A 27,741-nucleotide genomic window follows, 5' to 3' on the forward strand; every position below is an offset into this window, starting at 1 on the left:
TTTCTTTCTCTCTTTCTTTCGCCCATGAACCCTACTCATGGCAAGGAATGTTCTCGGAACTGCGGCACAGGATATTCCCGTCTTTCGTGGCGTCCTGTAGTACCGGTTCGCGCTGTACAGGTGATCAATATATTTGCCCAAGCAGCCTAATGGTGAAACGATACCGGAAGCGAAACGGGACGCCTTGGGACCCCGGCCCAGGATATGAATGTATAATACCGAGCGCCACGGGTTGGTTCCCTTTTTTCTTTGCCTCGACTTCGGTTTCTCCAGTGCGCCACCGTCTCCAATATCCAATATCGCAAACATAAAGAACCGAAAGTCGAAATTTGGTCGTTGTACTTGGCGCTGGGAGCAAGAAATACGACGTTTGCCCAAATACCACCATTCATGCAAGTGCAGTGCGGCCGCCGCCGTCTGCCATCGGTTCTGGGCAGGGCATTTTTCCTGTCACGCCATGGGACGATCAGATATGAGTATATTTTGTGGTGCTTTGTTCGACACACTTCGGTGGCACTTCTCCTTCTTCGAAACGCGCCCGAACGAACGACGCTGGGCCGGGCGAAGTGATCAAGAGTTTTCCATATGCTCCAACCGTTTGTCGTAAACATTTATCTTGTCTCCATCGCCAACGGGTCCCCGCCCGGCGAAGGACACACTAAACCGCTCCCGGGCACGTCTAGCTGACCTTTTCGAAGCGAACGACGCCCAACGGTTGACCAGCAACCGCTCGGTGGCTTATCGGAAAGTAACCTCAATGCGTCATACGGACGCAACCATCGAGACTCCTTCGCAAGAATCTTTACCGTTCTTCGTTGGCAACGGTCGGAAATCGCTGAGCAGTACGCTCTAGTTTATCAGACAGACTGTGGCCTTTTTTTCGTATAATTTTCTTACGAAAACTGCACCACCGCACCATCGGGTGATCACCGTAAATTCCTGTAATTCCGATATTTAGTGCTCCCTGGTACGGGTGGAGTATAGTACTTTACAGCGCAGATATAATCATACCACTTCCGCTTATCTTTCGACCAACAGTGGGTGGCAATACGGCCGTGTTCTCGAAGTGATCTGATGTTTGGACCGTGGTTCTTGGCAATGAATTTACATATTACAATTATTCAACATCGAGTGTGTGTACTAGTGTGTTCAATAAGTTCGCAGTCTCGATATCAGAGGGCGCTGCTACGAGCCTAATTTTTGTCTTGTTAAATTGGTACACTCTTCATATGAACGTATGTTTCGTTCGTATGAAGTTTCATTTCAATCGGTCGGTAAATTTTTAAAATAATAAAATAACATTTTTAACAAGCCATTTTGCATCGGAATGTCACAGTATTTTTTGCAATGGAAACAATCAAGTATCGTGCAGTGATTTAAGTTTTATTTTTGAAAGGTTTGAAAGCAAAGTTTTGAACGAATGAACGAATGTTGAACGTGTATAAGGACTCTTCAACTTTAATAAGGGGGTTTAAAGGGGGTTTCTGAGTTTAAAGCCTTCAAGACGATCCATGTCAAAAACGTCAAAAATAGACACAACACCTCAAATCATAGTAAAAATACAGGATATCGTATTCATTGGAATATCATCGAATCACTGAAAGAGATTAAGTATAAAGCCTAGCCATCTCCAATATTTTGACTAAAGTATAGTATTGAGAAAGCTGTTTGCAGAATGTGTTCCGCATTCGCTAAAACTGAAACATAGACGCATTCGAATGCAACTTTCTTGGCAACATTTAGAGCTTTTTCGAAAGGATAAAATGGATTTTGTGCATCGAATCATTATGTTATGTTCATTTTATCAGGTTTAAGGTTCCGTTAGTATTGAAAACTTTAAGTTTTGCAACGGTACAAAACAACGGATTTGGTCCAGTTACATCTCTAATATTAAGTTTCTTCAAGGTAAATTGAGAACTTCTTCTTTAATCCTCCGCAGTGATACGTAATTCTTATCCGGCAATTACAACCGCCGAGCGCTCCTGCAACAGACACAATATTAACCTCTGTTGCTTACTGTAACACCGGGACCGGACCAGGCCTTGAGTCAATCGATATCGGAATTCGAACCCAAGCCAAGCGTGACGACGGGCGTAACCGACTAGAAGAGTCAACGAGGACAAATTGAGAACACAATAATTATATTACCTTTTTTGAGACATTAGACTTATTAACAAGCTCTACAAACAAACGTTCCGTGTTCGTTGCTCAATGTTTGATGCGAATCGTTTTGGTAAACGTCGTTATGAATGTTTATGCTTTACAAATAGAAATTGAACCCCTTGTCCGTTCAATAACAATGCCAAAAAACACAAATGTACGCATGAAGGGGTTTGTTGAACGCAATGAAGTTGCTTGCTCGGTGTGCTTCGTTTCTGTATTCATATTTTGCCCACAATTTTCCGCTGCAAAGTCCCAACAACCGACCACTTGATTTTCAAGTAGGTCAACTTCACCGGTCGGTTGAGCAAATCGTGATAAAAAGTGACAAAGTTGCCCGACAGTCAACACTCAGCAACACCGAAGCGCAGTGATACATCGGCAACAAATAGAAGCATTTGCAGAAGGATTCCCGTTCGTCGTGGCATTCCTCTCGAATCCGTTTCCCAAAGCGCATTATGTTCTTACTTTTCGTCCTTGTGTTCGCCGGGTGCGGGACCAGCATCCTCTCCTGACGCACCGCATAAATCATGTATTTGCATCGAAACACATGCACGTGCCCGGAGGAGAGCGCCAAGCGATCACCGAAGAAACGGATCACCAAGAATGGAACGGACTTCCTTTTGCACTGAATTTCCCCCCTCCACACACACACACGCCGTAGCAAAGTGAATTGTGAAGGCAGCTAAGCTATCTTTCGGTTTCGCTCCCTGGGCACAGCATGGTTATTCGACGTTGGTTTGTTCTTTTTGTTGTTGTTTGTTTTACTTTTCATGTTGCCAACATCTCAAGCCACCATCCGAAGGCTCTCCCCGTAGCGGTTCCGCTTCATCGGGCACCGAGCTCTCGGTTGGACAAAGAGCATTACAAACAAGCAAACAACGGGCAAAAACCCACGCGCCCAGACCGAGCCCCTTCCGGTGGCTGGGACTTTTCTTTGGCAATCCTTTTTTCCGGTTCCTTTTTTTTTGTCCGCTCTCTTTTGTGCATCATGGCATCGAGCCATATCAATTAGGACAAGCACGACCCTTTGGCTGGCTCGGTAGTCGCCTCTCGGTCGGTCCGGTACTTACAGCCAGTGCGCCCGAGCTGCCCGAGAACTGACGCAAATAGACTTTGCGCTTTAAATCCTGGTTTGTTTTTGCCTCACCATTGCTGCTGCTGGCTGGCTTAATTTTGAATCCCGGTTCTTATGCATTTCCACTTCCGCCTTGCGATACGGCACGAACGAAACCTGCCTGCCTGCCCCCGGGGATGAGTTTTATGAGCCAGATCTTTCTTTTCGCCCCCTCCGCTCCGGGGGCTGGACAGTCCGAGCCGGCCATTATTTGCTGCTGCTGCCGCTTCTTTAAACATATCTTCAAACCGATCACTCCGGGGAATGCCGCTGCGTGAAGGGGGGTGCACACGGGGAAGCATGCCTGCAGACGACGGTAGCGTTGGTATTTAAACTAAGAATCCTTCCACAGCCCGCCGGGCACTTGTCGGACGGAAAAGGCGACCACCGCGCGCTGCCGCAACCGAAACCGCTCCTCTCGAGTGTGTCCTTGCGTCAACTCGAGTTACAGCACAAACAAACCGAGTACCGGGGGCGGGCGGGGACCCTTGAGGTGCTGCAGCGCCAGGTGCCGCCTTAATGCTGATGTGCATTGTTACCGGACGTTTCGTATGTGTGTGTGTGTGTGTTTGCTTTTTTCAATGTATTCGCTCGTGCACACGTGTTGCAAGTTGCAGTTCGCTAACTAGAAACACGGACCAACTCACGGAGTAGCCAGTGCCAGAAGGAAGTGGTCGCATTGTTTTACCAGGCTGCAGCATCCACTTCACTGCTCGAGGGAGTTGCTTTTTACAAGAATTTAATTACATCTCAAGAGGTTTTTCGTCGCCCGGAACGTGGCGCATAGTAGACAGTGGTCAGTGCACAGTGCTTCCGGGACTTCTCCGTCATCCTTGCGGTGGCAATGGTTGTGCCAGTGCCAGAAAGACGTAGCAAGAAATGTTTACAAATACAAGCCAAAAGCAACAATTTCCTTGCGGGCGCACATGTTAGTCCTGCAGTCCGTCCGAGAGCGAGAGAGAGTGTCATTCGTTAAGTCATATTGTTTCCGCTCATTTAATTGATACCGACCCCAACAGCAGCAGCATAATGAACACTTTCCGTGTTCCGTCGTGATATACGAGTTTGTCTCGAAACCTTCAGTAGATCGCATGCGGTCAATCTCCAGCCGCCATTGAGACAACCAAAAACTGGCTCCCACTTCAAGGAATGTAGCAAACTTCGCAGGCGATAACTCGGCCAACTCGGAACAGATTCGCAACGCAGCAGTTCAACTTTGGCTGGGGGCCGAGTAATATGATTAAATTCGGGCGCCACACGAAGCTCACCCCTGGACGGCCTGGTTTCGGGTCTCTGATGAGTTCCGAAAAGTGGACCATACTATCTGGCACGTGACCGTACTTCGAAATGATTGATTGGTTTACGTGGCAGGATATAGGTCTTAATTTCAGCCCGACTCGAAGACGTTCAAAATGTTCCACACGGTCACGGCCCCGTCGTCCGATCTACGCAACCACTTGAAGTGTAACTCAATTTGGTACACCGTGAATTTGACGTTGTCGCTCCTGTTGCCAATTGCCCGCCATCCAGTCCAGTCCAGGGTGCCGTTGTTTGTTTGTCCAAAAGAAAAAGCTCTCTAAATTATCTCCGGCCGTAATTGGTGATGTGGAACACACTTAAAACAGCGAGCGCTCACCTTTCGCTTTTTTGCTGGGTCCGATTGCTTACAACAAGCTGTGGAAAGTTTCTCTCGGAAGTTATTTGATACATCAAGTGGTCTAGACAGAAAATCAAAAGCTCAATTCTCAGCACTAGCAATGGAATTCGTAACGTAAGATCGTTTGTGACGCGGTGAAATTTCTTGTTTGATCAACTTTCAAGGCTTTTCCATAATGCACAGAAAATGGGTATACCGACTGCCTTCAATGTGCAGTAAAATTCATCTTAAATCAATGCTATAGGGTGGTCAAAAAAGTGTTTCTTATTTTCATTTGGTTATAATAAAAAATCTGCTTAATATTTTTCGATGCTTAAAACTTTATTTGAAATGTTGATTCATTATTTTTTTTTTTTAAACAATTTTGGTCTAAAGGCTACCACAACTGGCTTCGCAGTAGCCCATTCGATCAACCTATTTTTGAGTACATTTTTGACTATCTGCGGTCCTATCTCGGCAATGGCAATATGAATATCGGTCTTAAGGTTGTCAATAGTTGCTGGATTGCTGTCTTTTACCGATCCCCAAAGATAACAGTAAAATGGTGCCAAATCGCAGCTTCTTGGAGGCCAATCCACAACACCATTTCTGTTGGTTATTCGATGTCCGAAGATGCGACGCAAAATATCGAATGTGGCTGACCCTGTATGGCAGATAGCACTATCATGTTGAAACCAAATGTTGGCTAAGTTCTCAGCTTCAATTTCGCCAAAGAACCAACCAGCCAGCCTTCTTCATTCATTGATACGGCGGCCGATGATGCCGCCAGACCAAATTTCGAACCAAACAGTCACTCGTTTTGGGTGCATTGGCTTCACTTGCACGACGTGTGGGTTTTCTGAACCCAAAAACGACAATTCTGCTAATTAACATAGCCACTGAGATGGAAACGAGCTTCAATGAAATGTGCTTTTCAAATATCGTTCAAACAGAACGGTTGAGACCTACCACTTTAAAAATAAATACCCTACCAAATAAAAATTAAAACAAAAATTACATAAAATAATTAATTACATTAATTATAGCATTAGCATAACGTGTGAAAAACAGTCTTACAGCATTGAAACATTATAATAAACATCTTGAAACAGTACCAGTTCCACTTTATGGCCAGTTACCATCGCTATTCGAATGTAATATGACTCCACACAATACCTTCCCATTGTTCTAACGAATGTGCCACACCAAACACCGGCAAAGTGGAGAGTCGTTAGGAACTCGAAAGGAAGCGAATAGCCCAAAGCAACACATGTAGCCGGGATTATCTGGACCGGGACCAGAGACAGCATCGCGATGGATACGGGATCCGGGATGTGTCTAATCTATGCCGTAACTTCTTCGCACGGCAGCTTAACCACCGTGGCTTACTCCCGCTCATTTCATTACAAAGGATTAAGGATCGCTTCCGTGCACTGCACCCACGGTCGAAAGGTGGGCCGACTTCGTCCTGGCCTCGTCCAAAGCGTGCTTTTGCTGCACAATCAACGATAAATAGGCGGATGCACTCCCCGGGACGGGCTCTACCCCCAGGCCCTCCCCCCGGGGATAAATCTTCTGAGGTTAGCAACCCTCCGATGGCTCCGTTCGCAGAAGAGATCCTTTACCGATGCGCTACACCACGAAGCGCTCGCAACAGCATGCCAAACACGGCAAACCGAATCCCCTTCTCGGGAGCTTCGGGGCGCGTAAAAACCATCCCCCGTATTGTTGTCCCGCGCCAGACAGCCTCCTCGCTTCCGGTCTGAGTGCAACCACGAACCGCAAGTCTTGTCCTCTGCGCACGGATATGCACGAACAGATGATGCTCTCGCCATTTGCCGGTGCGTATCGTGCCGATACGGACCCCGTACACACACACCTATCCATCGCGAAACGTCTGCATTCATCGCCCACCGCGGCTGCCACGCCAAAACAATCCACACAACCGGCGGCCATATTTCACGCAGGGTTCGCCGGTTGGGTCCTAAAAATTTCTTCTTCCCCATCCGAACGAACGTTTATGTTTCGCCAACGTACCAAAAGTGTTGGCACTTTCGGTGGCTCCATGACCATATGCACCACCACCACCACCACCACCGGCGCCACTTTACGTTGCGCTCCACGATACCCGATTCGTTGGATTGGCCGCTTTTCGTCGCTCCGCGCAACCGGGAGCATACATTAAATCATACAAATGTTTATAGGAAATGAATGAAACCCGGGCCCGGAACTGAGGATGAGAGATTTTTCATTCCGTCCCTTCGCTCTCCGCCCCGCCGGGGAACGGGTTTATGGGGCACCGTTGGCATGGCGGTGTCGGGTCTGGTTCTCTCGGGGCCGGGCCGGGCTGGGTGAACCGGAGCGTAAGGCCGGAGTTCAATTTATGAGCGAAAGTAGCAGAAGTTTGGCCGATCTGTTTCGGATGGTGGAAAAATTCAGACTCAGGAGCCGCCCCTACGGTTCCTTGGGTTCAATTCCAAGTTTACGGAAACGCGTCCTTTTGGGATCGTATTTTAAAACGGTTTAATTCTTTCATTTAATGTAGAGGGTTTTAAAAAATACGTAAACAGCTCACCGATATGGGTGAATGGTGCGTTTGGTGGGAAACATTCGAATCAACCAATGGACCAATCTTCATCGAACCGTCGTTGCATCATTTTGTTTCAATAAAAAGCTTGTTGATTTCACAAACAAGCGCCACATTGCAACGGGGCGAAGTTCGCCGAACAAACTCCAACGTGGCGGGGCTGTTTCGATGTGTTTGTTCCATAACATTTCTGTTTTTTGTGGTACTAAAATTATGCAACGCAAAACACGCGCCCTACGGTAGCAAAGGTTCTGCTGTAACGATTCCGGTGGCCACCATCGTGGCCATCGTAGCGTTTCCAGGGAATCACTTTTGTTATTACGAAAGGCGAGCCATTTTTGTTTTACCTTTCATTTCCGTTCGGAGATTCACGCTTTACGCGAGGGACCATTTGGCTTATTTTCATTTCCAGTTTGGGGCGCGCAGGCGACGCCGCTCCAGCGCCACATTTCCATTTTTCTGTACAAACTGATAATTTTTTCTTCACCATCTTCCGGGGGCACCCGCGGGTTCCGGAAAACGGAAGTGGAACATTTTTCTGCCCTTAGAGCGACTCCGCCGCCGCCAGCCCGTCGGAGCAGACGTACAGAGAGCCGTGGCCATCTATCACCGCACAGAATCCAGAATTCCGAGCCCAATTTGTGCTGTTCTGCCGTCCTGCGGTTTTGTACTGTCGACAGCTTCGCTCTCTTTTGCTCTTTTCTTCCTTGCCACTCGTGCAGGTCCTCCTCACTTAGCCTTACTTTGGCTGGCAACGGATCTCGTTCCGGTTTTTTTGCTGCTCCTTCCGCAAGCTTCCGGAGCCGAGAATTGCAACGATTCATTTTATTTTGCTCTCACGTTTTGCCGTAACCTTTTCAGCACCCTAAAGGACTCGAGTTTCTCGCTAGGCGCCGCCGCCAGCCTTGCACCTTCGGCCGAACCAATAGAACCGTTCGGTTGTGGTGGTGGTATCGTTGGAGTTTTGAGAGATTTTATCGTGTTTACATTTTGCTTTACCACACACCCAGCTTGTTTTTCTCTATTCGCGCAACAGTGCCTGTGGCAGTAATTGGACAGCGGGGAACAACGGAGCACCGCCGAAGACAGAGAGAAACAATCTGCCATGTAATCATCATAAAATTCAATTAAACAGCCATTGTTTTTGTCTAAAAATGCTTTTCCTGGCGCATGTTACTGCCGGGGTGCGGTACCAGCCAGAAGTCCATACTTTCATGCTTCAACTTTTATATTAACACAATTGGCCTGACCTATTTCATCTTCGACGAATAATAGCAATTTTTAAATGATGAACTTCACAATCATAAAGCGTGTTCTTCGGCGCCGGGTTTTATCGAAAAAACGGTGGCCAACCAGTCCGGCCAACCAACCCGGTACAGTAAGCTTAACCCCGAGTGTTTATTGCAGCGTGTAACTTATGATAATTGCAAAACGCTTGCTCCTTGTTTACTGTTCTCCGTCCAGCCGACCAGCGAAAGCGACACGGCGCGTATCCTGATTCGCGCCAGTAGAAGCGGTAGTAACATCGTGTGCCACGGAGTTGCGGTCGCCTATCGCGATGCAGGATTATCGCTAATCCGTCGACGAACGGCAGCGGCGGCCCCGAAATAATAACACTGTCCACCCGTTAAGACCACGCGCGTAATGCCAGGACGCGGCCGGTCGAGCCGAAAAACCCACAACGCATTATCCTGCCTTTCGGCCACCAACCACCAACAATGGTGGACCGGACCCGGGTGGGGGATTAGAACAAGTGGCAGTTGTTCTACTTAATTAAGCTCGATAATGTTTATATTCAATTAGGCTAATGACATGATGAGCAGCAGCGGCAGCATCGTCAGCGTTTGAAGATGAATTTCAGCAGCCTGGCGGTGGCAGAATTTCGCAGTCAGCGCCAACGCCGGCCGTCCGACGAGGAGCCTATCCAATCCTGCTACGACACGGCTATAAATGTGCAATAAACTGATCGAACATTAGGACCCGATTCATAAATCCGTGCCACCGCCAACAAACGCATCCACAAACACCGCGTTTTTGTGGAACCGCACAGACGGAGTAGACACGGAGGGACAGAGTTATGGTTTTATGCGTTTCTTCTTTTCATCCTCCGAATGTCGTAATTAAGTAAAACCTTGAACCCTACCACAATGAAACGCGCGTCTTTCACGGTGTGATAAACATCACCGACTGCGCTCGTCCGCCGATGATTTTTGGAGCAGGACTCTTCTGTCAGAGTAATTAATGCACAACCACCCAAAGCGTGAAGAGTGTCTTCAGTGACCCGAGCCTGTTTTTGGACGTATCCGACTGACTGCCTCATTCGTCAAAGTTGCATATGTGGATCACATCCCAACACTGGGTGTCTGTTGGCCAAAAGGTTCCATTCGGTAGGCCAATCATTTAGCAGGTTCATAAAATTAGACTACTTAACAATATTAAATTGTCGCCACAATATAATGTTGACTATTGCATCATAGAAAGCTCAAACTAACGCTTCCCGGCTTCGTGTGCAAAGTGCATAAAATTAGCGCAAAATGGAGGCAGTCCCTGGGACCAATCACCATGCTCGCCTGTCGCCCGACTCCTACGGGAAAACGTGGCGACCGTGTCCCGGACCCCAATCCTCCATCAAAACTTAATTTCCTTTGGCAACCACCGACCGACCGATCGACCGGGGACCAGCTCGCTGATTAAAAACCACAGAAAGCAATTCAATTAAACGTCACTAAAAACGGGTTCCCCCAACGAGGGCTGGCGCCGAAAGGGTCCCGCGCGCCCCGGTCCCACCCAAAAACCGACCAAATCGATTAGCGCAATACATCGATGGGATGTATGGAAGTGAGCTAAATTTTAGCACGACCGGCAAAAAAAAGAGATGAAATAAATAACTTTGTCATCACGTTCATAGCCAACGGTTCGGCGGTGGCCATTCGATTTGCGGCACGTGGTCTCTCAGCCGGAACGATGCACTGGCTTCTTGTCTGCTGCGGAGGCGAAGAAACACAGTTTCACATTGCGTCACAATCTATAACATAAAACGTGAACCACCCACCCCGGGCAGTCAATCACGTTTTTAGGCCATTTTTTCGACGGTACTTTCTCTGCTACAGTAAGTGGCAATATCTCCTGCTTGCTGTTTAAAGTTAAACGCTAGCAATTGAAGCATTATCGGCGGACCGTTCCGAGTGTAGCACCATCCTCCGGTATCCGGTCTTTCGATGAATTGTAACAAACAAATAATTAAACCAAAATGTGCAAGATTAAGATGTCTACGGCCTGTCAGCCGGCTGCAAGCGAAAGCGATTACTTCAAAACTCCCCACGACAACAGCAGCAGCGGCGCCAATGGAAAGCTGAATGGCAAAAAAGGAAAACGCCGTTTTATGGCTGGCTTTTCTCTTGCACCGAAACGAAAATCAACGTCCCTGTTTTTACTGTGCACTTTCCACCACCGCCGAAGCGGACTTTTCCGCCCAACCGGTTCACGGTTGTGCGGTCCATTGGTCCTCTCGCCACTGGACCGACCGCGGCACCCGGTAACTTGCAACACGAACCGACACGGCGGCTGCATGGCTGTCGAAAATTGAACAATCGCATGTCATCCGATTGTTTTTCGCCCCCTTTCCGCCGGCCACCGTGGCCGTAGCAAAAACAGACACAAACAAAAATCTCAATTCCTCCCGGCACACATCAAACCAACGCCGGCCCCACGGCGATGTTGAAGATGATGACGATGATGATGATGATGATAAATGATGGCCGTGTCTGTTTCATGGATAGTTTTTCTTTTTTCGCACACTTCGTTGGCATTTTTACTTTGTTGAATTCCATTCCAATCGGAAAAGGAACAACATTTATTGATCCCGTTTCGATTGTTGTATCGTTAGGAGCAGCTTTTCCGATGCGATGCCGGAGCGGCAAAAAAACAAAACCGGCGGCCACCAAAGAGCTTAGCAATACCGTTCGCATTTCCGTGGAAAACCCCGTAAGTACCACGGTGCGTTGGGAAGGTTGATACTGGTGTGTCATCAGGATCGCACAGGAAAATTAAAGTTTTGTTTTCATGTTTTGCTTTGTCTCGTTTCGGTTGGCAAATGTTTGAAAGTATCATTAAATCATTAGCGCGCGAGTGCAGACTGCTAAATAATATAAATTTCACGTAAAATCGTCATTGAAAATCATCATCACCTGCAGCAATTGGGTCTACGACAGGGAAATCATTATTCATATTCATATTTTATTCCAGTTGTTGGAAAAGGCATTCTTTTTGGTCGGTTTTTTGTTTCAAATAGAATAAATTAATCTTTAAACATCTAGCAAGATATCACCATCATCAAAAAGTTCCCGGAATTATTTTATAAAATGTACGATATCTGTTTATTGCTCAAAATAGATATTGTCTTCATCAAATTAGTCCCCATGGTCTGCAACGCACTTATGCCAACGCTTGATCCAGTCCTTAAAACGCCTTTCAAACCGTATGTTTGGTATCCTCTCAGCGGTTTTTTGATTCGATTGAACAAGAAGCAGACTCAGGGGGCCGAATTAGGTGAATTCCGTGGTTGTTGGGTTTGCGTTGTTGTGTTTTTGACAAAACACCCAAATAGGACTCCTTGTTAACCGACTTACCTTGTGGCTAGAATTCACTATGCACCACAACGTAGTAATCCACGAAAACCGTGAGCCTTCTGTGCCTTTTTTGCGACAATTGTTTGTGCTTTCCTCAAAGCCCCATTGCGGAAACACTTTTCCAATATTTGCAAGGTTTTCAAAACCTTGAAATTGTTTTTAACACAAATTTAATTGTTGTTGCTCTCTCAAATTCATTCTAAGAATTCTCAAAAATCGCCAAAACGCTCAGAGAGCCATGAACTTAACTCGACATAACATTCACAACTGAGGACAAGGCAGTTGAGCAACGAACAAATATCCTAGCAGCGACGAGTGCCAGAAGCGCCACACGGCGATCCTTCTGGGAATTTTGTGATCAAGCTGGTAGATATTTTCATGCTTTTATCGTTTCAGTTTGACTGTTTGAAATTACTACTTCATACACTCGAATGGTAATGAATATAATCATCATCGGCATCACTCCACTGGAGCCGTTTGATTTAATAACAATCTCTCTTATTTGGGGCGTCCTGTGATTCCGAAGAAATGAGCCCCCACGATGGAAGTGTTTAATAAATGATGCACTAATGGCTCCTTCGTCATGCCGGCATGCATACATCCTGTGGCAATTACGGCGACCCCGCACGATGGTGGATCGCAAATTGGTCGCCAAAATTCTCGGAACACTTCACGTCTTCACAACCGTTTGCGGCCAACGCAAGACCTCATGGCATCGATTGCAAAAGGCTGTCGTTTCAAGTGAGTGAAATATTCATCGAATTGGTCGAGACTTTCCGGCACCAAAGATAATCGTCTCCATCGCCGACATTGTCGCTTGTCGGCCGCGAAAAAATATACTTTGTAATCGCTGCGCGTCGGTTGGTTAACGTCTTATCGAGCGACCGCATCGATCACCGAGCGAATGGTCGTCGTCCCGTCGCCGGACATCGCGAGCACATTTTCCACGGAACGCTGGGTGAGTGGGAAAAGAAAACTCCGTGTTTAGCGAGCCAACACGGGAGCCTTCAAGTGTTTCATCGTTCACCGACGCAACCGACCACAGAGAAGATAGTCAATAGAAAGTAATTAAATTGCAGGTCGGCTCCCAAATCGATCCACTGGCGACAGTCGTCGTGTGACCGGCTCCCAGGACCGCGAGTTAAGGCTGCGAAACACTCAGCCGGGGGGTGGGGGGCGCTTCTTGTGAAATATCTATTTCTTCCGTTCTGGCGGGAAATCAATTTCAGGCGCGATCCACCGAAATTCAATCAAATTCGATTCCCTTTCCGGGTGCTTTCCTTCCCCCCGACGAGCCCCCCTCGGTGACAGATGAATGTGTTCGGAACTTACCGACATTCCTTACCGCGGCAGGGCCTCCCGGGGCCGTCCAGGGACAGCGCGCACCGTGGCCGATTTGTGAAAGCCGCAGGGGGGGTCCCCGGGGGCAACCAAACGGAGGGCAAACAAACGGACAAAACAATCATTCGATGACATGACGCGGCCGTTCGAAATTCTTCGGCAAAAGCATAAGCTCCAGGGAAAAGTTAGCCCCAAAACGTTGCCGAGTTGTTGCCCGACACCACGCGGTCCGATCGAAACGACACAATCGTCTCATCGAGTGGATGTAAACGTTGCTCTCAAGGACACCGCGTGCCCGGGAGCCAGGAAGGACAAGGGGGGCGGGCGAGCGCCCCCGGAAGAAAGATTTGGAATTATTTTTCGAAGGCAAACAAACGGAACCGGGCACGATTGACGACGATACCGGCGGCGATGGTTCCTACGTGTCATCCATTTTGTTTTTTTTTTCTTGGCTATTTCCTGTCATTTGGCAAACTTGAAGCAATCACCATGCGGCGTCAAACGGCGGTTAGATTAATCGCGACGAAGTCCTTTGTCCAATCCTTTCGTTGGTTATTGTGCTTTAATCTTCTTTTTCCGTTCACATTCAAACATTTATCTAATAACCCGTAGTTGCCGTTTTTGTTTTCGTTACTATTTTACATCTTTGCTTTTCTTTGTTGTTACATTGCTGAACACAAAAATGGCTTAATGCATTAGTTGCCTTTTTGTTATAGTTAACAAGAAGGGCTGTTGCAATTTATTTCTGTGCAAAGTTCTTCCAGCTGTTCATTCATTTCTTTTTCCATTTTTTTCGGTAAAGCACGAACACGTCAACAACAGCTTAGCGTCGTTCTTCGCGTGCCTATAATTCCTTGGCTAAACGGAACTAAAATCTTCAGCAAACTTTGTCGCCATCGGTTGCCGGCAGCCTCGAGACAGCCCTGGGCCTGCCCTGCGCTCCATCCGGTAAACTACATCTTCTCCAACATTTTTCCACGACCTTCCGGTTTCGTAAAACCCGGAGATTTATGGGCACAGCGTAACCGGACCCACTCCGGGCAGCTTTCCGGAGGCAAACCAGAAACGAATAATTACGGAAACGAATCCGGATGAGGATGAGCGGGCGTAGGGCGCAGTTCCCTAAAGTCCGTTCTCCGTACTCCGTTCGCTGTCCTGTCGGCAACGGCCGTAGCACAACGGCGACCTACAAAATTGCAAATGCGCGAATATTACGCTGAATCTAATTGCGCTTGGAGCGCAAAAACATTAAACTTCACTCTCGTTTAACACTCACCCGAGAAGCTCGCCCAACGTTCGGGCTCCTCAAGGGGACAGTGCGTTCTCGGTTTAATATTGCTGCCCGGCCTGGCCCGTCTTGATGAGCTCTCCCAGCTGGGGGAGTTTCTAATTTGCCGGAGAAGGTTTAACGGCCGTCTGTAAAGCAGATGGCAAAGCCCGGCGCCTTACGACGGGAGCCGGATTTCAGCAGCCAGGCGAAAATGCTCTTCATCCTTCACAGCGCCCGTTTTGGGACGACGTCGTCCACTGGGCGTTGTCCAAGTTGATTACTGAAGATGGTGTGCCTCGAGCCCTTAACACACAGCAACAGTCGCAACAGCAATACACAGCCACCACCGAGGAGAGGTTATAAAAAATGGTTTCCCCAAATGGATGTCACCTTGGGTTAGTGTTAGTCGGCTTGAGACGGCCGGCACGGATTCGCACGGAGCGCTCGTCGTCGTGTCCGGGCTGTGTGAGTTGTTTTCTTCCTGTTCACCATAATTATCGATAATCCCGGCAGCCGGCGACATCGCTTCCGGGGCCATTAATCAGTTTGAGCGCTTGCGGGAGGCTTTCGTCCCGAGCTAGAATTCAGGACAATCCGCATTCAGTTCCGGCCACTGTTACAGCTGTGGTGGAATGTGGGTGGGATGTGTTTCTCAAAATGACGCCCGATAACATGGACAACCGGGGGACAACCCCAAGCTAATCGAATTCTTTGAACCGACAGCATTTTTCCACTATTTTATTCTTGACCTTTAACCAGGAACCCAAAACTAGAGTCCTGCGAAGAAGGACCTTTCTTGTCCGCATCGAAAAAATTCTCCCCGCAGTCCGATGGGTCCCATGGGTCTCCCATCTCGAAATGTCACGCAGCAATAGTGGCATTCCACAGTGCGCTACAGTGCAGGACGACGACCACCAGCCGGCCCCGGCCCGGGTTTCCGCCAGTTGGTCGGAGAAACAAAGATGTTAATCTATTTCTGGTGGTGTTCCGAAAATCGGATTACTAATCGGATCTCGATCGAAACATCATCCGAACTCCGGACGATGGCGTGCCGGATCGGATCGCATCGCAGATTATTGGCCGAACTTTAGGAGTGACATTTCACTCGCATTAAATTGAATTCGTTTTTGGCGGCTACTGTGCAGTAGCGCACTGTTCGTGCTTTTCGTTACAAAATAAGTACGCCAATCCCAACAACTGTCGGAATTGCGCGACGTGCGGTTCAGAATCATGCTGAGGTCGGTACACCAAGAATTTTCGGTGTGGTCGTGGTCCCGTTTCTTAGCCCAAGATATGAAAATGGTTCAGCTCGAACCCTTCGTGTGGCTTCGACATTGTTGTTCATTCAATGCCCACGTGAGCTACTAACTCGGGCCAACAACCGGGCAGACGTTGTGATCCTCAGGGTGATTGTGATTTAACCAGCCCGGCCCCTTTCGGTAGACATTTTTCCAAATTTCCATTCCCAAACCTAAGCCCACCTACTCAAATCCGAATCCCAAAAGCCACATAATGGCCCCGGGCCCGGGGATTGGAGCGGAAAATTTTTCAACATAAGTGTAAGCAAACGGGTGTTCCCCTTGCGGGCGCGCGTCATTGTGCGGGATTCGTGGAGCCTGCTCCTGGTACTTCGGAAATCGATATCACATTTGCAATTGCTCAACCGATAAATTCGATACGCTTTCCACCGACAACAAGGACCCGCGGTCTGGCAGCATTTTGGTTCGTTCGACGCGACGCCCAAGATCCTTACGGTCCCGCAGTGCTCGAAGCTGTTTAAACATCAATTTATTTATTTCCTCTACAATTCCTTCTCAGCGCCCAGACTCCCTGAAGGATCGAAGCCGGCACGCACGGGCAATCCTTTCGCAGTGACACTACGCGAAACGCACGTGGCTGCGGGCGAAATCAGCCGTCATCCGTCGATGGCGCACAACAACATCCACAACGGTGCCCGTTTTCGTTTGTGATCGGAAAACATGTCCCCTTCCGTACCGTACACGTGTGTGAGCATGATGTTTGTGGTTTGTTTGCTATTTCGGCGGCGTTCCCGGCGTACGCTACGGGTAAACTTTTTAACGTCTTAACGTTCACTACGAACAATGTTGTGGCCTTTTTTTGTCGGTATATTTTTCACATTACTGCCACATTCCGCAATCCGAAATAATTGTTTTAACCCGAACCTTCATTCCTCGGTTGGGTTGCTTCGTCCCGGTATCACCACAATGAAACGCCCTGAATTTCCATACAAAGAACCGCCCCAACCTGACCGCGTGCCAGGGACTCATGAATTTATGGACGTTCCAGGCCTTAGTGAGTTTTTTTTCTTCCTTTCGCCCTCGTAACAGAAAACATAGTTTCGGAATGCTTTTAAATTTGATAAAACCACCCGAGACTCACTGGTGTTAGGGATGCCTTTGGGGCCTTTACGTGGACTATCGTCCACAAGAAATGTAACATTGTCAGCATGGAGCCAAAATGAGTTTTCAATAAAAAATAGTTCTAACAACATTCACTAACGAATGTGAAGTTGGCCGCACAGACTATTCAAACACCGGAAAGGTTAGCGACTTTAGTTTATCAACAACTTGTTCGAAAAAGGCAAACAACTGCTCTCCGTGTCACGACCCTTTGGCTAATGTTCCGTTGGGTCCCGGGCCCATCCGTTGCCTTCCGTGCGTGAAACAATAATTCTTCGTCCTTCTCCACCGCAGGCCCGCAATCAATCGGGCGAAAGTTCTTCGACCAGAGCGAGAAGCAGTCCCTTTTGCCAAACCCTTTTTCGAACGCCCGTTTCTACAACCGAAAGAGTTTTCACATTTTTTGCCCTCTCTCTCTCTCGCTCTCCTATGAGGTTGGTCTACGGATGATGCTGCCGAAAACTCCGAAGGCACACCCCGTGGCAGGGTTTCTTTGGCTTAAATATTTATCGAACACAATCAAACCGGCGACAACTTCACTTTTCAAAGTGTCGAATTTTAAGTACGCCCCGAGCCCCGAGCCGCGGCATGTTCCGGAGGGGTGTACGTGTGGAGGGGGACGGGTCGGGAAAAAGGATCTCCCGGCTTGACACGATTACGAAGCAGATTCCTCGCGTAGCGGTGTCGGCGGCGTCGACGAAAGCCACTTACGAGCCAAGGAACCCGAGGACCCCGGTGGAAGTTGCTCGAGGACGAGGTCCCGTGCCTCCGTGTCACCGGGGGTGGAAAGTTTGTAAATTTGGGACGCCCCAGCACCTCGCGCAGGTGTTGGAGGTGGCGACCTCCCGTGGAAGTGGAATTACGGCACAACAGTTTGGTCACTTACGCTTATGTTCGTCCGTGCCGTGCCGAGCCTCGAAAGCCTTTGTTTGCAAGGTCAGCCACAATTGGTAAAACTTGTTCCCTGCAGCGTGGCCCTCGTGTCTAGCGATTCCCATCTGCAACCACATTCCCGAATCTTCCTTCGTGCTTCATCTTCATCACCAACGGTTTCCGAACCGGATTTTCTCACAAGGAACCCGGGTCACTCATTGGCACCGACTACCGAATTCTCTTTTTCGTGCTCGCACACACAAACACACACACACACCCACTGTCGGTCGCACTAATGGCACAATTAATTATGCCACACTTCCGCACTCACTGTGGGGCTGCAACCCCTTGACTTTACGCCGAGGATTACGCCGAATGCCGATGAAGGATAATTTCACGGGATAAACTTGAGCGGACGTTAACGACTCGTGCTCGTTAAGTAGCTTCCAGTGCTTGGCAGGACTTTAACGACTAACTGGTCCCCCCCCCGCCCGGTTTGGGACACTCCAGCTAGAGGTGAATTTGACACTCTCACAGGCACACACTAATCCGGCAACAGCGGATTTTATAGAGTGGCACCGGAGCCGTTAATCCGCAATTTTATTCTGGGACACACTCAGGAGGGTATTCCAGTGCCCCCGGGGGTTGGTGCCGTGCCTTCACTTTAGGTAGCTAGTAATTCGAGATGGAATTGAAAGTGCATCAAGTCAACTCAAACCGTGTTCACTTCGTTGCAAATTTGATCACCAAAACACAGACACAGATCCAGAATCAGGCCCATTCAGTCGGGCTCCACGTTAAACAGCAACAGGATGTGTCTGGGCGTGTAAAACGTTGCATATTTTCATCGAAGTGACCCTTGAGACATGTTATAATTTCACTTTTACGCAACCGGTGCTTCGTTTGACGTCACATTTTTGTGTGGTAAATTTGGTGGCCCCAAAATTAGGGGACCCCACCGGGCACACGACTCGCTTTATTTACCACCCCAAAAACGCACTCTCCATCGAACCGTATCGCACAAAGCTTTTTACCTTCGCCACACTCACTCGGTGGTCCGCGCTAAAACCGAAAACCAAAACACAACGACGAAGGAAGCCGTGATCACTGTGACGGTGAAAATCGGCGTTCGACACACTGTTTCGCTTCACGCACGCCACTCACTCACACGCTGCGTGCGGATGTTTCGCGTGAATGATGACAACCCGCAACGACGACGTCTCTAATCGCTAATGCCGATTTCTTATGCTACTGCTGCTCTTCGTGCGCTATTCGAACGCGACCAACGCGACAACCCGACTGAACCGAAAAACGGTCCAACCATTTCCAAGTATCAAGTCTCCGATGTTGTGCTTGGCTTTTCGGGCACCGCTCGCGGTTCGGTCGTCGTGTCGGTAGGTTCCGCCGTCGTAAATGGGTCCCTTTTTTCTGCCGGTTCCCTTTTGCCCGTACCAGCAGCAGCAGTCTCTCTCTCTCTTCGGTTTTCGGCTCTCCGCGGTGCTTTTCCTTCCCCTGTGGCACTCGGGCAGAGAGAGCATGATGTGGGTGTTGAACGCGAAACACCATAAAAAGCATAACAGAGAGCCGGGCCGCCGACGCACTACAAGCATCCACGGACGACGGACGATGGCGACGCATATCTCACATTCCGATGCGACTCACAGTGAGAACGCGGAGTGAGAGCGAGATGTCTTCTCGGTTCCGCTCACGATGAGCCGGGTGCAGGCATGTGTATCGAGTCATAACGAAAATCGGCTCATTCGAAAATTCATCGTTCGCAGCTCGTCCAACAGCGGCGATAGCAGCGGGGCCGTCAACCGTGACACGCGAGGGTGCCTTTACGCACGCACGCGTTCACTATTTTTGCTTCCAAAGTGAAGATATAATTTGACGAAAGCTTAAATGTGTGGTTGCTTTTAAAAGTCTGTGAGTTTGCAACCTTTCTACTCCTTGTGGTTATGCGTTTCTCTATCCTTTGACGTTAGATTTTAACCACTAACGCGAATGTAATGAACTTCTTTTTTACTACAGAAACAATAATAATAAATTTCATTTCACCATCCATAGCGAGAAAGGAGAAAAAGCCGCGTGGCGTGAGCGACAGTGAGCTGAGATGCGCGAGTTGCTTCACCCACTTCACTGCGTGAAACATTTTCTCACTCACCGGTAGTGAGAAGAAAATGGAGAAAAGCGCGCGCATGGGGTGGAAAAGCTGGGGAAATGGCGTTCTGCTCACTGCTCACGACGCTCTCATCGCTCATCGCACGCTCTCATCTCACGGCTATTTCGAAGCGAACCTCACTTTCGTTACGCTTGCTCGCCCATGTGCCCGTTTTTCGGCTGGCTCAACTCGTTACACGCTGGGCAGAGGCAACGAGGAAGTGCTAGGAAGGGTCGCCCTACACCCCCCGATGAAACCCCCGGTCCAGTGGCAGTGGCTCTTGCGTCCGAATCGAAACGGTGTGGCGCTATTGTGTTCAAAACATTATGCTGCCGCCGTGAGGCGGAGACACAAAGAGGACGGCACAAACAGAGAGAGAACGAGAGAAAGAGAACGAAATAAGGGCCAAGGTGAGTGAAAGGAAGCGAAAGCATCGTCCGGCCAGCGTAACTAAACCATGCAAACCACGACACGCCGGTCCGTGACGTTACGATTTCCAGTCAACGGCCGTCCCAGCAGCAGCCCCGCCGCCGCTCCCGGCCGGCACCCCGGGGCATCGTGACTCGGCCGGTTCTCGGCGGGGACGGCATTGCGCGAAACTCGAAAAAGTAAAGCCCCCGTCGAACGGGAAACTCCACGGGTAGGCCACGGATCTGGACACCCGAATCAGCGCTGGGCTGTGGGACGAGAGGGGTTTCCCCCAAACCTGGGGAATGCTGTTGTTCATTGTGTTGCAAAAGTCAAGCCCGCCAGCGCGCCGGCCTCTTTAACGGAGTCACGTTTCGCCCGTGAGCCGAACGCGGTGAGTTTCAATCAAACAACATCGAACCACCAGGAACGACGTCGTTGACTCACCCAACCCACTGCGGAGCGCAACAACGAAATTCACTCTCCACGGGTCGCTCCGTTCCACCGGAAATGGTCCACCGGAAGAACGCTTGATGACGCATCGCGCGCCGGTCGCCGCGGAGGGCCGACCGTGATGCTTTTCGATAAGAGTAATGCATCCACGGGGACCGCACCGGTCGGTGGCCACCGAGTGCAACCGAACAATGGAGCATATTTTTGAAATATTTACATCACAACCGGGAAGGTTCCGGGCGGGGTGGCCTGTAAGTGCCCTCGCTCGCGTTGGGGTCGTACGGACCGCGTTTGTTTAATTATTTCGTGGCACCGTTGCTAGAAATAAGCACAAATCTGAGGTCGGATTCCGGTTCCAAAACGGAGTGGACGGTACTCCAAGTACTGGTCCAACAAGAATTGAGCGACGAATCGAAAACAGTGCCGTTGTTAAGCAGCGAGTAAACTTAATAATCAATTGTTTACGCGGTCTTGAATTCGCGGGGCGCTAAATACATAAACTGGTTGACACCCTTGAAAACCAGCCGTTATTAACGGACGAAACGGGCACAGTTTACACGCTTTACAACCGCACCGCCATTGCCGTTGATATCTTAAAAATTTGTTGCTTTTCATCAACATGCTGCGCACTCTCTCGTGCGCTGCAGCTTCGTTTTAAATTTATAAACAGCAATCATGCAAATTGATAACCTCAGTTAACGATATTAAGCAACGCGCAAGATCATTAAATTACTCCCCAAGACGATCTGCGCGGCTCAGCCAACTCAGCCCGTTCCAGAACGGCGCCTTGACCCTTGCACGGCGCGGCCAAACAAAGGTTGATGTGCTCTCCCACACACCCAAACCGATCTGCAGATCTGCCCGGTGGAGCAATTAGCAATAATTCATCACGCGGTACTGCCCAGTCCAGTCCAGTCCAGTCCAGAGTTCAGTTTGTGGCCAGCTCGAAGGCCGTAGTCGTCGTAAATTATCGACGAATAGCTCACCCGGAGAGCACTCCGGATTCGAGCGGTGTCAGATTTCGTGAGATAATCTTTGTGCGTTCGCTGGCGCGTCGTCTCGTGCACTTCGTCGTTGCGCAACAATGGCAATGGCGGGACCCCGTTTTGATGCACTGACCTGACCGCGGTGGAGCCAACCGCCAACCCAGCCAACCCAAGAAGCAGCTGGCCGCCGGCGAACGGCCTTCCCACGGCGTAATCCGAAACCGCGGCGCGACATCGCGATAACAATGGTGCACACAATGCACACAACCAAACAAGTGCCCAGCATCTCGACGGCGGGTCGGGGGGAAAGAAAATCAGATGGCAAAATCGCCGGTGACCTCGCCCCTGACAAGAAAGACCAACTTGCTGCTGCCCGCCTTTGTTCGATCCGTGACAATGGTTCCGCGAGGGATTAGCGTAGGCTTGAATGAAACTTGTCTGATAACCCGCGCTAACCCGAGGTGAGCGGCGCCTTGACCACGTCGCCGGGGTGGAAGAATTAGAAATTTAAAACAATCTTTTTCCGACAATGTTTGGATGTACCTTTTTTGTTAGTGAAGATTCCTTGAAGCATTTCCGGTGAAAAATTCTAAAATAATTTCATTCTTTGTCATATTTATGTCATATTTCTAACTACTCTTAACGTTTTAGTTTTTGGAGTGTTTTCGATTTTCTAATTCGTGACAGTAACTGTGAAAGTTCCACGTTTCCCGCCCAAAACTATCGGTGAATTTAATTTCCATTTCCAGTTTTCAAAACATGCAGAAAATTCTTCCTCTAGGATAGCCTTCCATGAGTTCTTCGTTTCTATTTCTTTCATAGATTCAAAATATTGACCACGGAGCGGCCTCTCGAGTTTAGCGAATAGTCAGAAGTTACATGCTGTTAAGTCACACGAATACGGTGATTGCGTAACAATATTAGGTCGAGTTTGTGGAGAAATGATCACGAAAATGTGACGCAAAAACATCACGTTTTTGGCACCAATAGCCATTTCACTTTTCTGAGGCCCAAATGGTCACTCAAAATAGATTCCACTAATCCTTTCGATATTCCAACAAGGTCAGAAAAATTTCGGACTATCAATCATGGTTTTGGAACACTTTTTTTTATTGACGTGTCATCAGGTCATCAGGTCATCAGGTTTTCAACCTTTTTGGAAACAGAAATTTCATTACATACCCAAATTTAATGGAACTGCGTTGTTGAATAGTTTCTAAAATTATGAAAACTGAAGAATTAACTTTTAACTGTTTACAAAGTGTTGTTAAAAAATTTACCCAACACAGAAGTTAGTGTTACCAACATAAAAATAAAATCATTTGTCCCTATCAGAATCATAAGTTACAGTTTAAAATCAATATTTCCTTGAATGTGTTTCCTTGATTTTTGGCCACAGTGTTATATAATTTTGGAAGTTAATCTTATGGTGTTTTGGAATATTGTATCCTTTACATTGACACTGTATTTTGTGGCTCGATCTACAAACAAGACACTGCATTGTTTCGGTGTAACTGCCAACAATATGTTAAACATTCAGCCCGTTCCAATGCTGCCTAGGTTCACGCGACCTGCATTTAACCCACCGCATTGAGTTACTTCAGAAGACAATTGAACAGAGGCATCGTTCAGGCCGAACAGTCGCAGCCGGTTGTCTTCCGGAAATCGTCACAATTTCGAGGTGTCAGATTCACTGCCACCGCCCTGTCCTATGCCGAAGAAATCGTGACAAAAACATCTTCTTCCTCTGGCGGGGCACTCCAACAACGGACCGGCAGTCGCTACGGAATGTGAATACAAACCGCAGCCTCGCCGCATCCCGACACACACACACCCCTGAGTCGCTGGCGATTTCGCCAACCAACGGGGCGAAAACGGTTCCTGGCCCAATACCCTCTCCAATCCTTCATGGCCATGGCCAGAGCATCGTCGCCGTGACGTCGTTTGGGACAGAGAGAACATACTTCACGGAGACGGGCGGCGCCGGGCAAGTGTCGTGGTGGCGGTGGTGGGCTTTACATTTCCGAAACAGCCCGGCAGCCCTGGGCTGGGGCGGTTTACATAAAAATTGCTCTGTTTCACAATCGTACCTTTTTATTGTTTGCAGATAAAAAGAGCTCACCGTTTCCGTTGCCGCCTGTCTGGCCAACTTCACGGCGGATTCAGCCCGGGACGACGGACGACGGATTGCCAAGCCGGACTGCTAGTATGCTGGTGATGGAACCTTCCAACTTTCCGACGCGAACTTAACCAATATCCCGGGGAGGAAAGTTCCGTCCGCAGCAAGAAATGGCGTCTTTTGAACAGAGATTCTTACACGATTGTCGTTCACAAAACATGCCGCCGCACAAGTATCTGTTTCGCTTGTAGGACACACTGTATCCTTCTGTTTTTCCCTGGATTCTAAGCTGGTGACGTGAGGTTACTGTATCAGTTTTGTTAATTAACGGTTTTGTTTTTTTCAAATCTATTATGCTATTGTCTCACGAAACTAACTTTCTCCTACTTTCGCTACTACACGGAAACTTTCATTGAATCCACTCAGCCATTCGTGTTTCACCGTGATGCCTGGAAGAACTTTTATTTATTCGACCTCAGGAATTCAGCTCACGAACGTAACGGTGGCACGATATGTGTGCAAAGAAATTGTGTGATATGCGTGCACAACATCGCCTCCTTAGGTCGATGTAACTGGTGATCAATATTGGGTCAATTTTGGTCATGGAACATGCCACGGTATCCTGCCCTCTGCCAGAACCTTTGTTCCGTGTGCCATACTTGACCGACCTGGCCGTGGTCGGGCAGAATTATCGGGCTTCGCCGAAACACCGGCCGAAATGACGGTGCTTAGCCTTTGGACCAACTCTGCGGTGGCGCCTCATTAAAACCTTTCCGAAAAACCCAAACATTTCGGTCGCACGCGCCACATGCAGCCACTCCGTGCAGGGTCAACCTACGCGACCTCCCTACCTGCTGGCGAGCTGACAGGTATCCTGGAACACCCGCCTCGCGCCATCGATCTCTCCCGTCTCTCCGGTCTCCGTACGTTATCCGACGGCGTAATCTTTTCCAATATTTGTCCCGCTCGTAAGCATGTTTGTCCTGGCGTCCCGAAACGTCAACAGCCATAAACATAAACAGTCTTCCGGGTCCGGGCCCTTGCCGGGTCACCGGACCATCTTCGGGCGGGCTGGATGATGAACAACCGGCGTTGCGTTGGATACGACTGTGCCGCGTTTCGATACTCGCCGTTTCCTACCTGCGGCACCGTCGTACTTTGGGCGCCTGGTCCAGAAACCCGAAAAACCTGCCTAATGTAGGCCGTCCGTCGGGAGCGTCGAAGATATAATCTTACAACTGGCTGTCTCCTGCGTCAGGTAGAATCAGAAGCTAATTACCGGACAGACGACTGCGAGAGTGGCGACGAAATGTGTCGTCCCGGTGTAGCCGAGAATCCTTCAGGGCTTAGGCTAGCCGCGGGGTGACAGTCGCGCCGAAAGTCTTAGGCCGTGGTCCGTTTACCGTATGGTGTAATGCCCCAGACACTGGCGCGGAGTGTTCGTTTACATCAGATTAAACATTGATGAAATAAATTTACAATCCTTCGGGAAGGAATCCTCTTTAGGTGGACCATAAATACCGGGGCATTTTGAACGATGACGGTCTTGGTATTCCCTTCCCTTCTTCCGTGACCCATCCGGGTTGGCGTTTGTCGGCGTTTAGTTGCGGAGCCGGTAGTTTATGCCGCCACTCATTTCGGATTAAACACATACGTTCGGGACTCTGGGGCGTCGCGTATTCTCAAGAGCTGTGAGGATTAGCCTCCGTCAGGATAAATGACAAGCGGGGATCGTGTTGGATTCTGATAGCGGCAGATTGACCCCGCAAAGAGATAGACCGTTGGCCCGTTGTTTATTTGCCTGGAAACACGTTCCACGATTGACAAATTTTATAGCTTTCGGATGGAGGAACCATTTGGACCACAAGATGGACTGCGTCGGTAACCGAGTGGCGTATTAAAACTTGTTCATTTAATTTATTTTTCTCACTCCGCAGTAAACTACACTGGAAGCTGGAACTGGAACCACTCTGACCATATTTGGCCCATTCGGAAAACATGACCTAATCTCGGTAAACGTAAGGCTCAAAAGTGATCATTGATTAAAGGCAAATTTAGTCCATAATTTACAAACCATGATAACCTTAAGGTCACCTATATTTAGATACTTCAAATGAAATATGAAAGATCCGTGCTATGTCAACAACATTTATTGCAATTTCACTATTTGATTGATGCTCGATGATAACGCATCAATCAAATAGTGTTTCCGTGGAGCAATTTAAAATAGTTAAGTCATTAGTTCAAGCAGCATGTATTATATTTCTCCAATTATTGTTTCCTTATCACAATGCCCGGATCGGTATTCTTGTGGTATAAATAAATCGCCTGCCAGAACCAAACTCAGCCACAGTGGTCTGGTGATTGGGTAGTGTTCGTCTTCTCGCTGCTATCTACAACATGTTCAAGTCTGTCGCTTTCGTCCTGGTGCTGGTGCTGGTGATTGACACGGTGAGCAACAACGGCCAAGCTAGGGCATACTGCGTATAGTTTACTTTTATCCATGCGATTAATTTTTCTCTTTGATTCCCTACTCGGCAGAGCTTGGCTGTGGTGAAGTTTGAAAATTTAATGTACAACTTGAACAAGGACTACATGCACGGCAAAGTGTTCATCAAGAACGAGGGCGACAAGTACATGTTCAACGCCGACGTTGAGGTGACGAAGAAGATCGAGGGTAGCGTCATGGTGAGTAGCCCTGCCGTGCGGTAAAGAAAGCGGAACAACGATCGGCTAATGCAATGGTTCTGCCGTAGGTTACTCCGATTTTGCAGCATTTGATCAAAGGCGAGTACCAGACGTTGGTAAACATTGACCTGGACACCTGTAAAGTCGACCCCACAATGTCGGAGAACAGCATTGTACGTGCGATTGCGAAGGAATCGACACGGTTCATCAATTTCTCACTAATGTGTCCCTACAACCCGGTAAGACTTGCTCGCTGAAGGCGCTCCCACATCTAAATCGTCCCGCCGCCAGTGCGGTGGTTTCCTCAGATGTTTGTTTGCCACCGACAGCAGCAGTGTCCCAACAGACCGATGGAGAAAAATCATTAATTATTCCATCCCGAATTACTTCACAGGGACACTATTTGTTGAATGATTTTACACTCGACTCCGACAGTCCGTTGCTGAAGCTGCTCGCAAGCGGTAAATATCGAATGCAGCTCTCGGCTAACCACTTCCCGACCCCAGCTGCAACCCCCGCAGAAATGTTTTCGTATTCGATTGATTTCGAACTCTATCCAACGACCGCCTAAGGGAAACGGCTGAGTTAAGCGAAAATTGGCTTTTAATATGAAAGCCATTTTGGAATCACAGATACTTTGAACATAACCATTTATTTGCAGTGGCATGCTTTGGTGCGATGGAAATAAAATGAAAAATAAATCGACAGCAAAGCTTAGCATTTGTTAAAGAATTAACTAAACGATTATTTTATGAGTTTCACGCGATTTATTTATAATACTTTCGCAATGTGTCTATTGCGGGCCGGGACCGCTCGATGATTGAAGTACCCAACGTAAGTAAAACAGATTCCAAAATTTCGAATTAAACAAAACCCAGGAATGTAACCTGAACG

General features: G+C 48.5%; 2 protein-coding genes across 2 annotated transcripts in view; one reads left to right on the top strand and one right to left on the bottom strand.

Moving 5' to 3' along the window:
- The window catches only part of LOC128270493 (B-cell receptor CD22), an 89,924-nt gene extending 63,765 nt beyond the window's left edge, over nt 1-26,159 (bottom strand). Inside the window, exon 1 of the mRNA XM_053007898.1 lies at nt 26,090-26,159. Within this exon, the coding sequence (XP_052863858.1) occupies nt 26,090-26,159 (70 nt within the window). The remainder of the gene's footprint in view (nt 1-26,089) is intronic.
- Nucleotides 26,160-26,559: 400 nt separating this feature from the next.
- Nucleotides 26,560-27,418, top strand: LOC128270494 (uncharacterized). The gene is made up of 4 exons (XM_053007899.1): nt 26,560-26,610; nt 26,701-26,847; nt 26,916-27,086; nt 27,242-27,418. The coding sequence occupies exons 1-4, from the start codon at nt 26,560-26,562 to the stop codon at nt 27,416-27,418; spliced, it is 546 nt and encodes a 181-aa protein (XP_052863859.1).
- The last annotated feature ends 323 nt before the right edge of the window (nt 27,419-27,741 follow it).

This window comes from Anopheles cruzii, chromosome 3 (genome assembly GCF_943734635.1).
Source record: "Anopheles cruzii chromosome 3, idAnoCruzAS_RS32_06, whole genome shotgun sequence".
Lineage (NCBI taxonomy): Eukaryota > Metazoa > Arthropoda > Insecta > Diptera > Culicidae > Anopheles > Anopheles cruzii.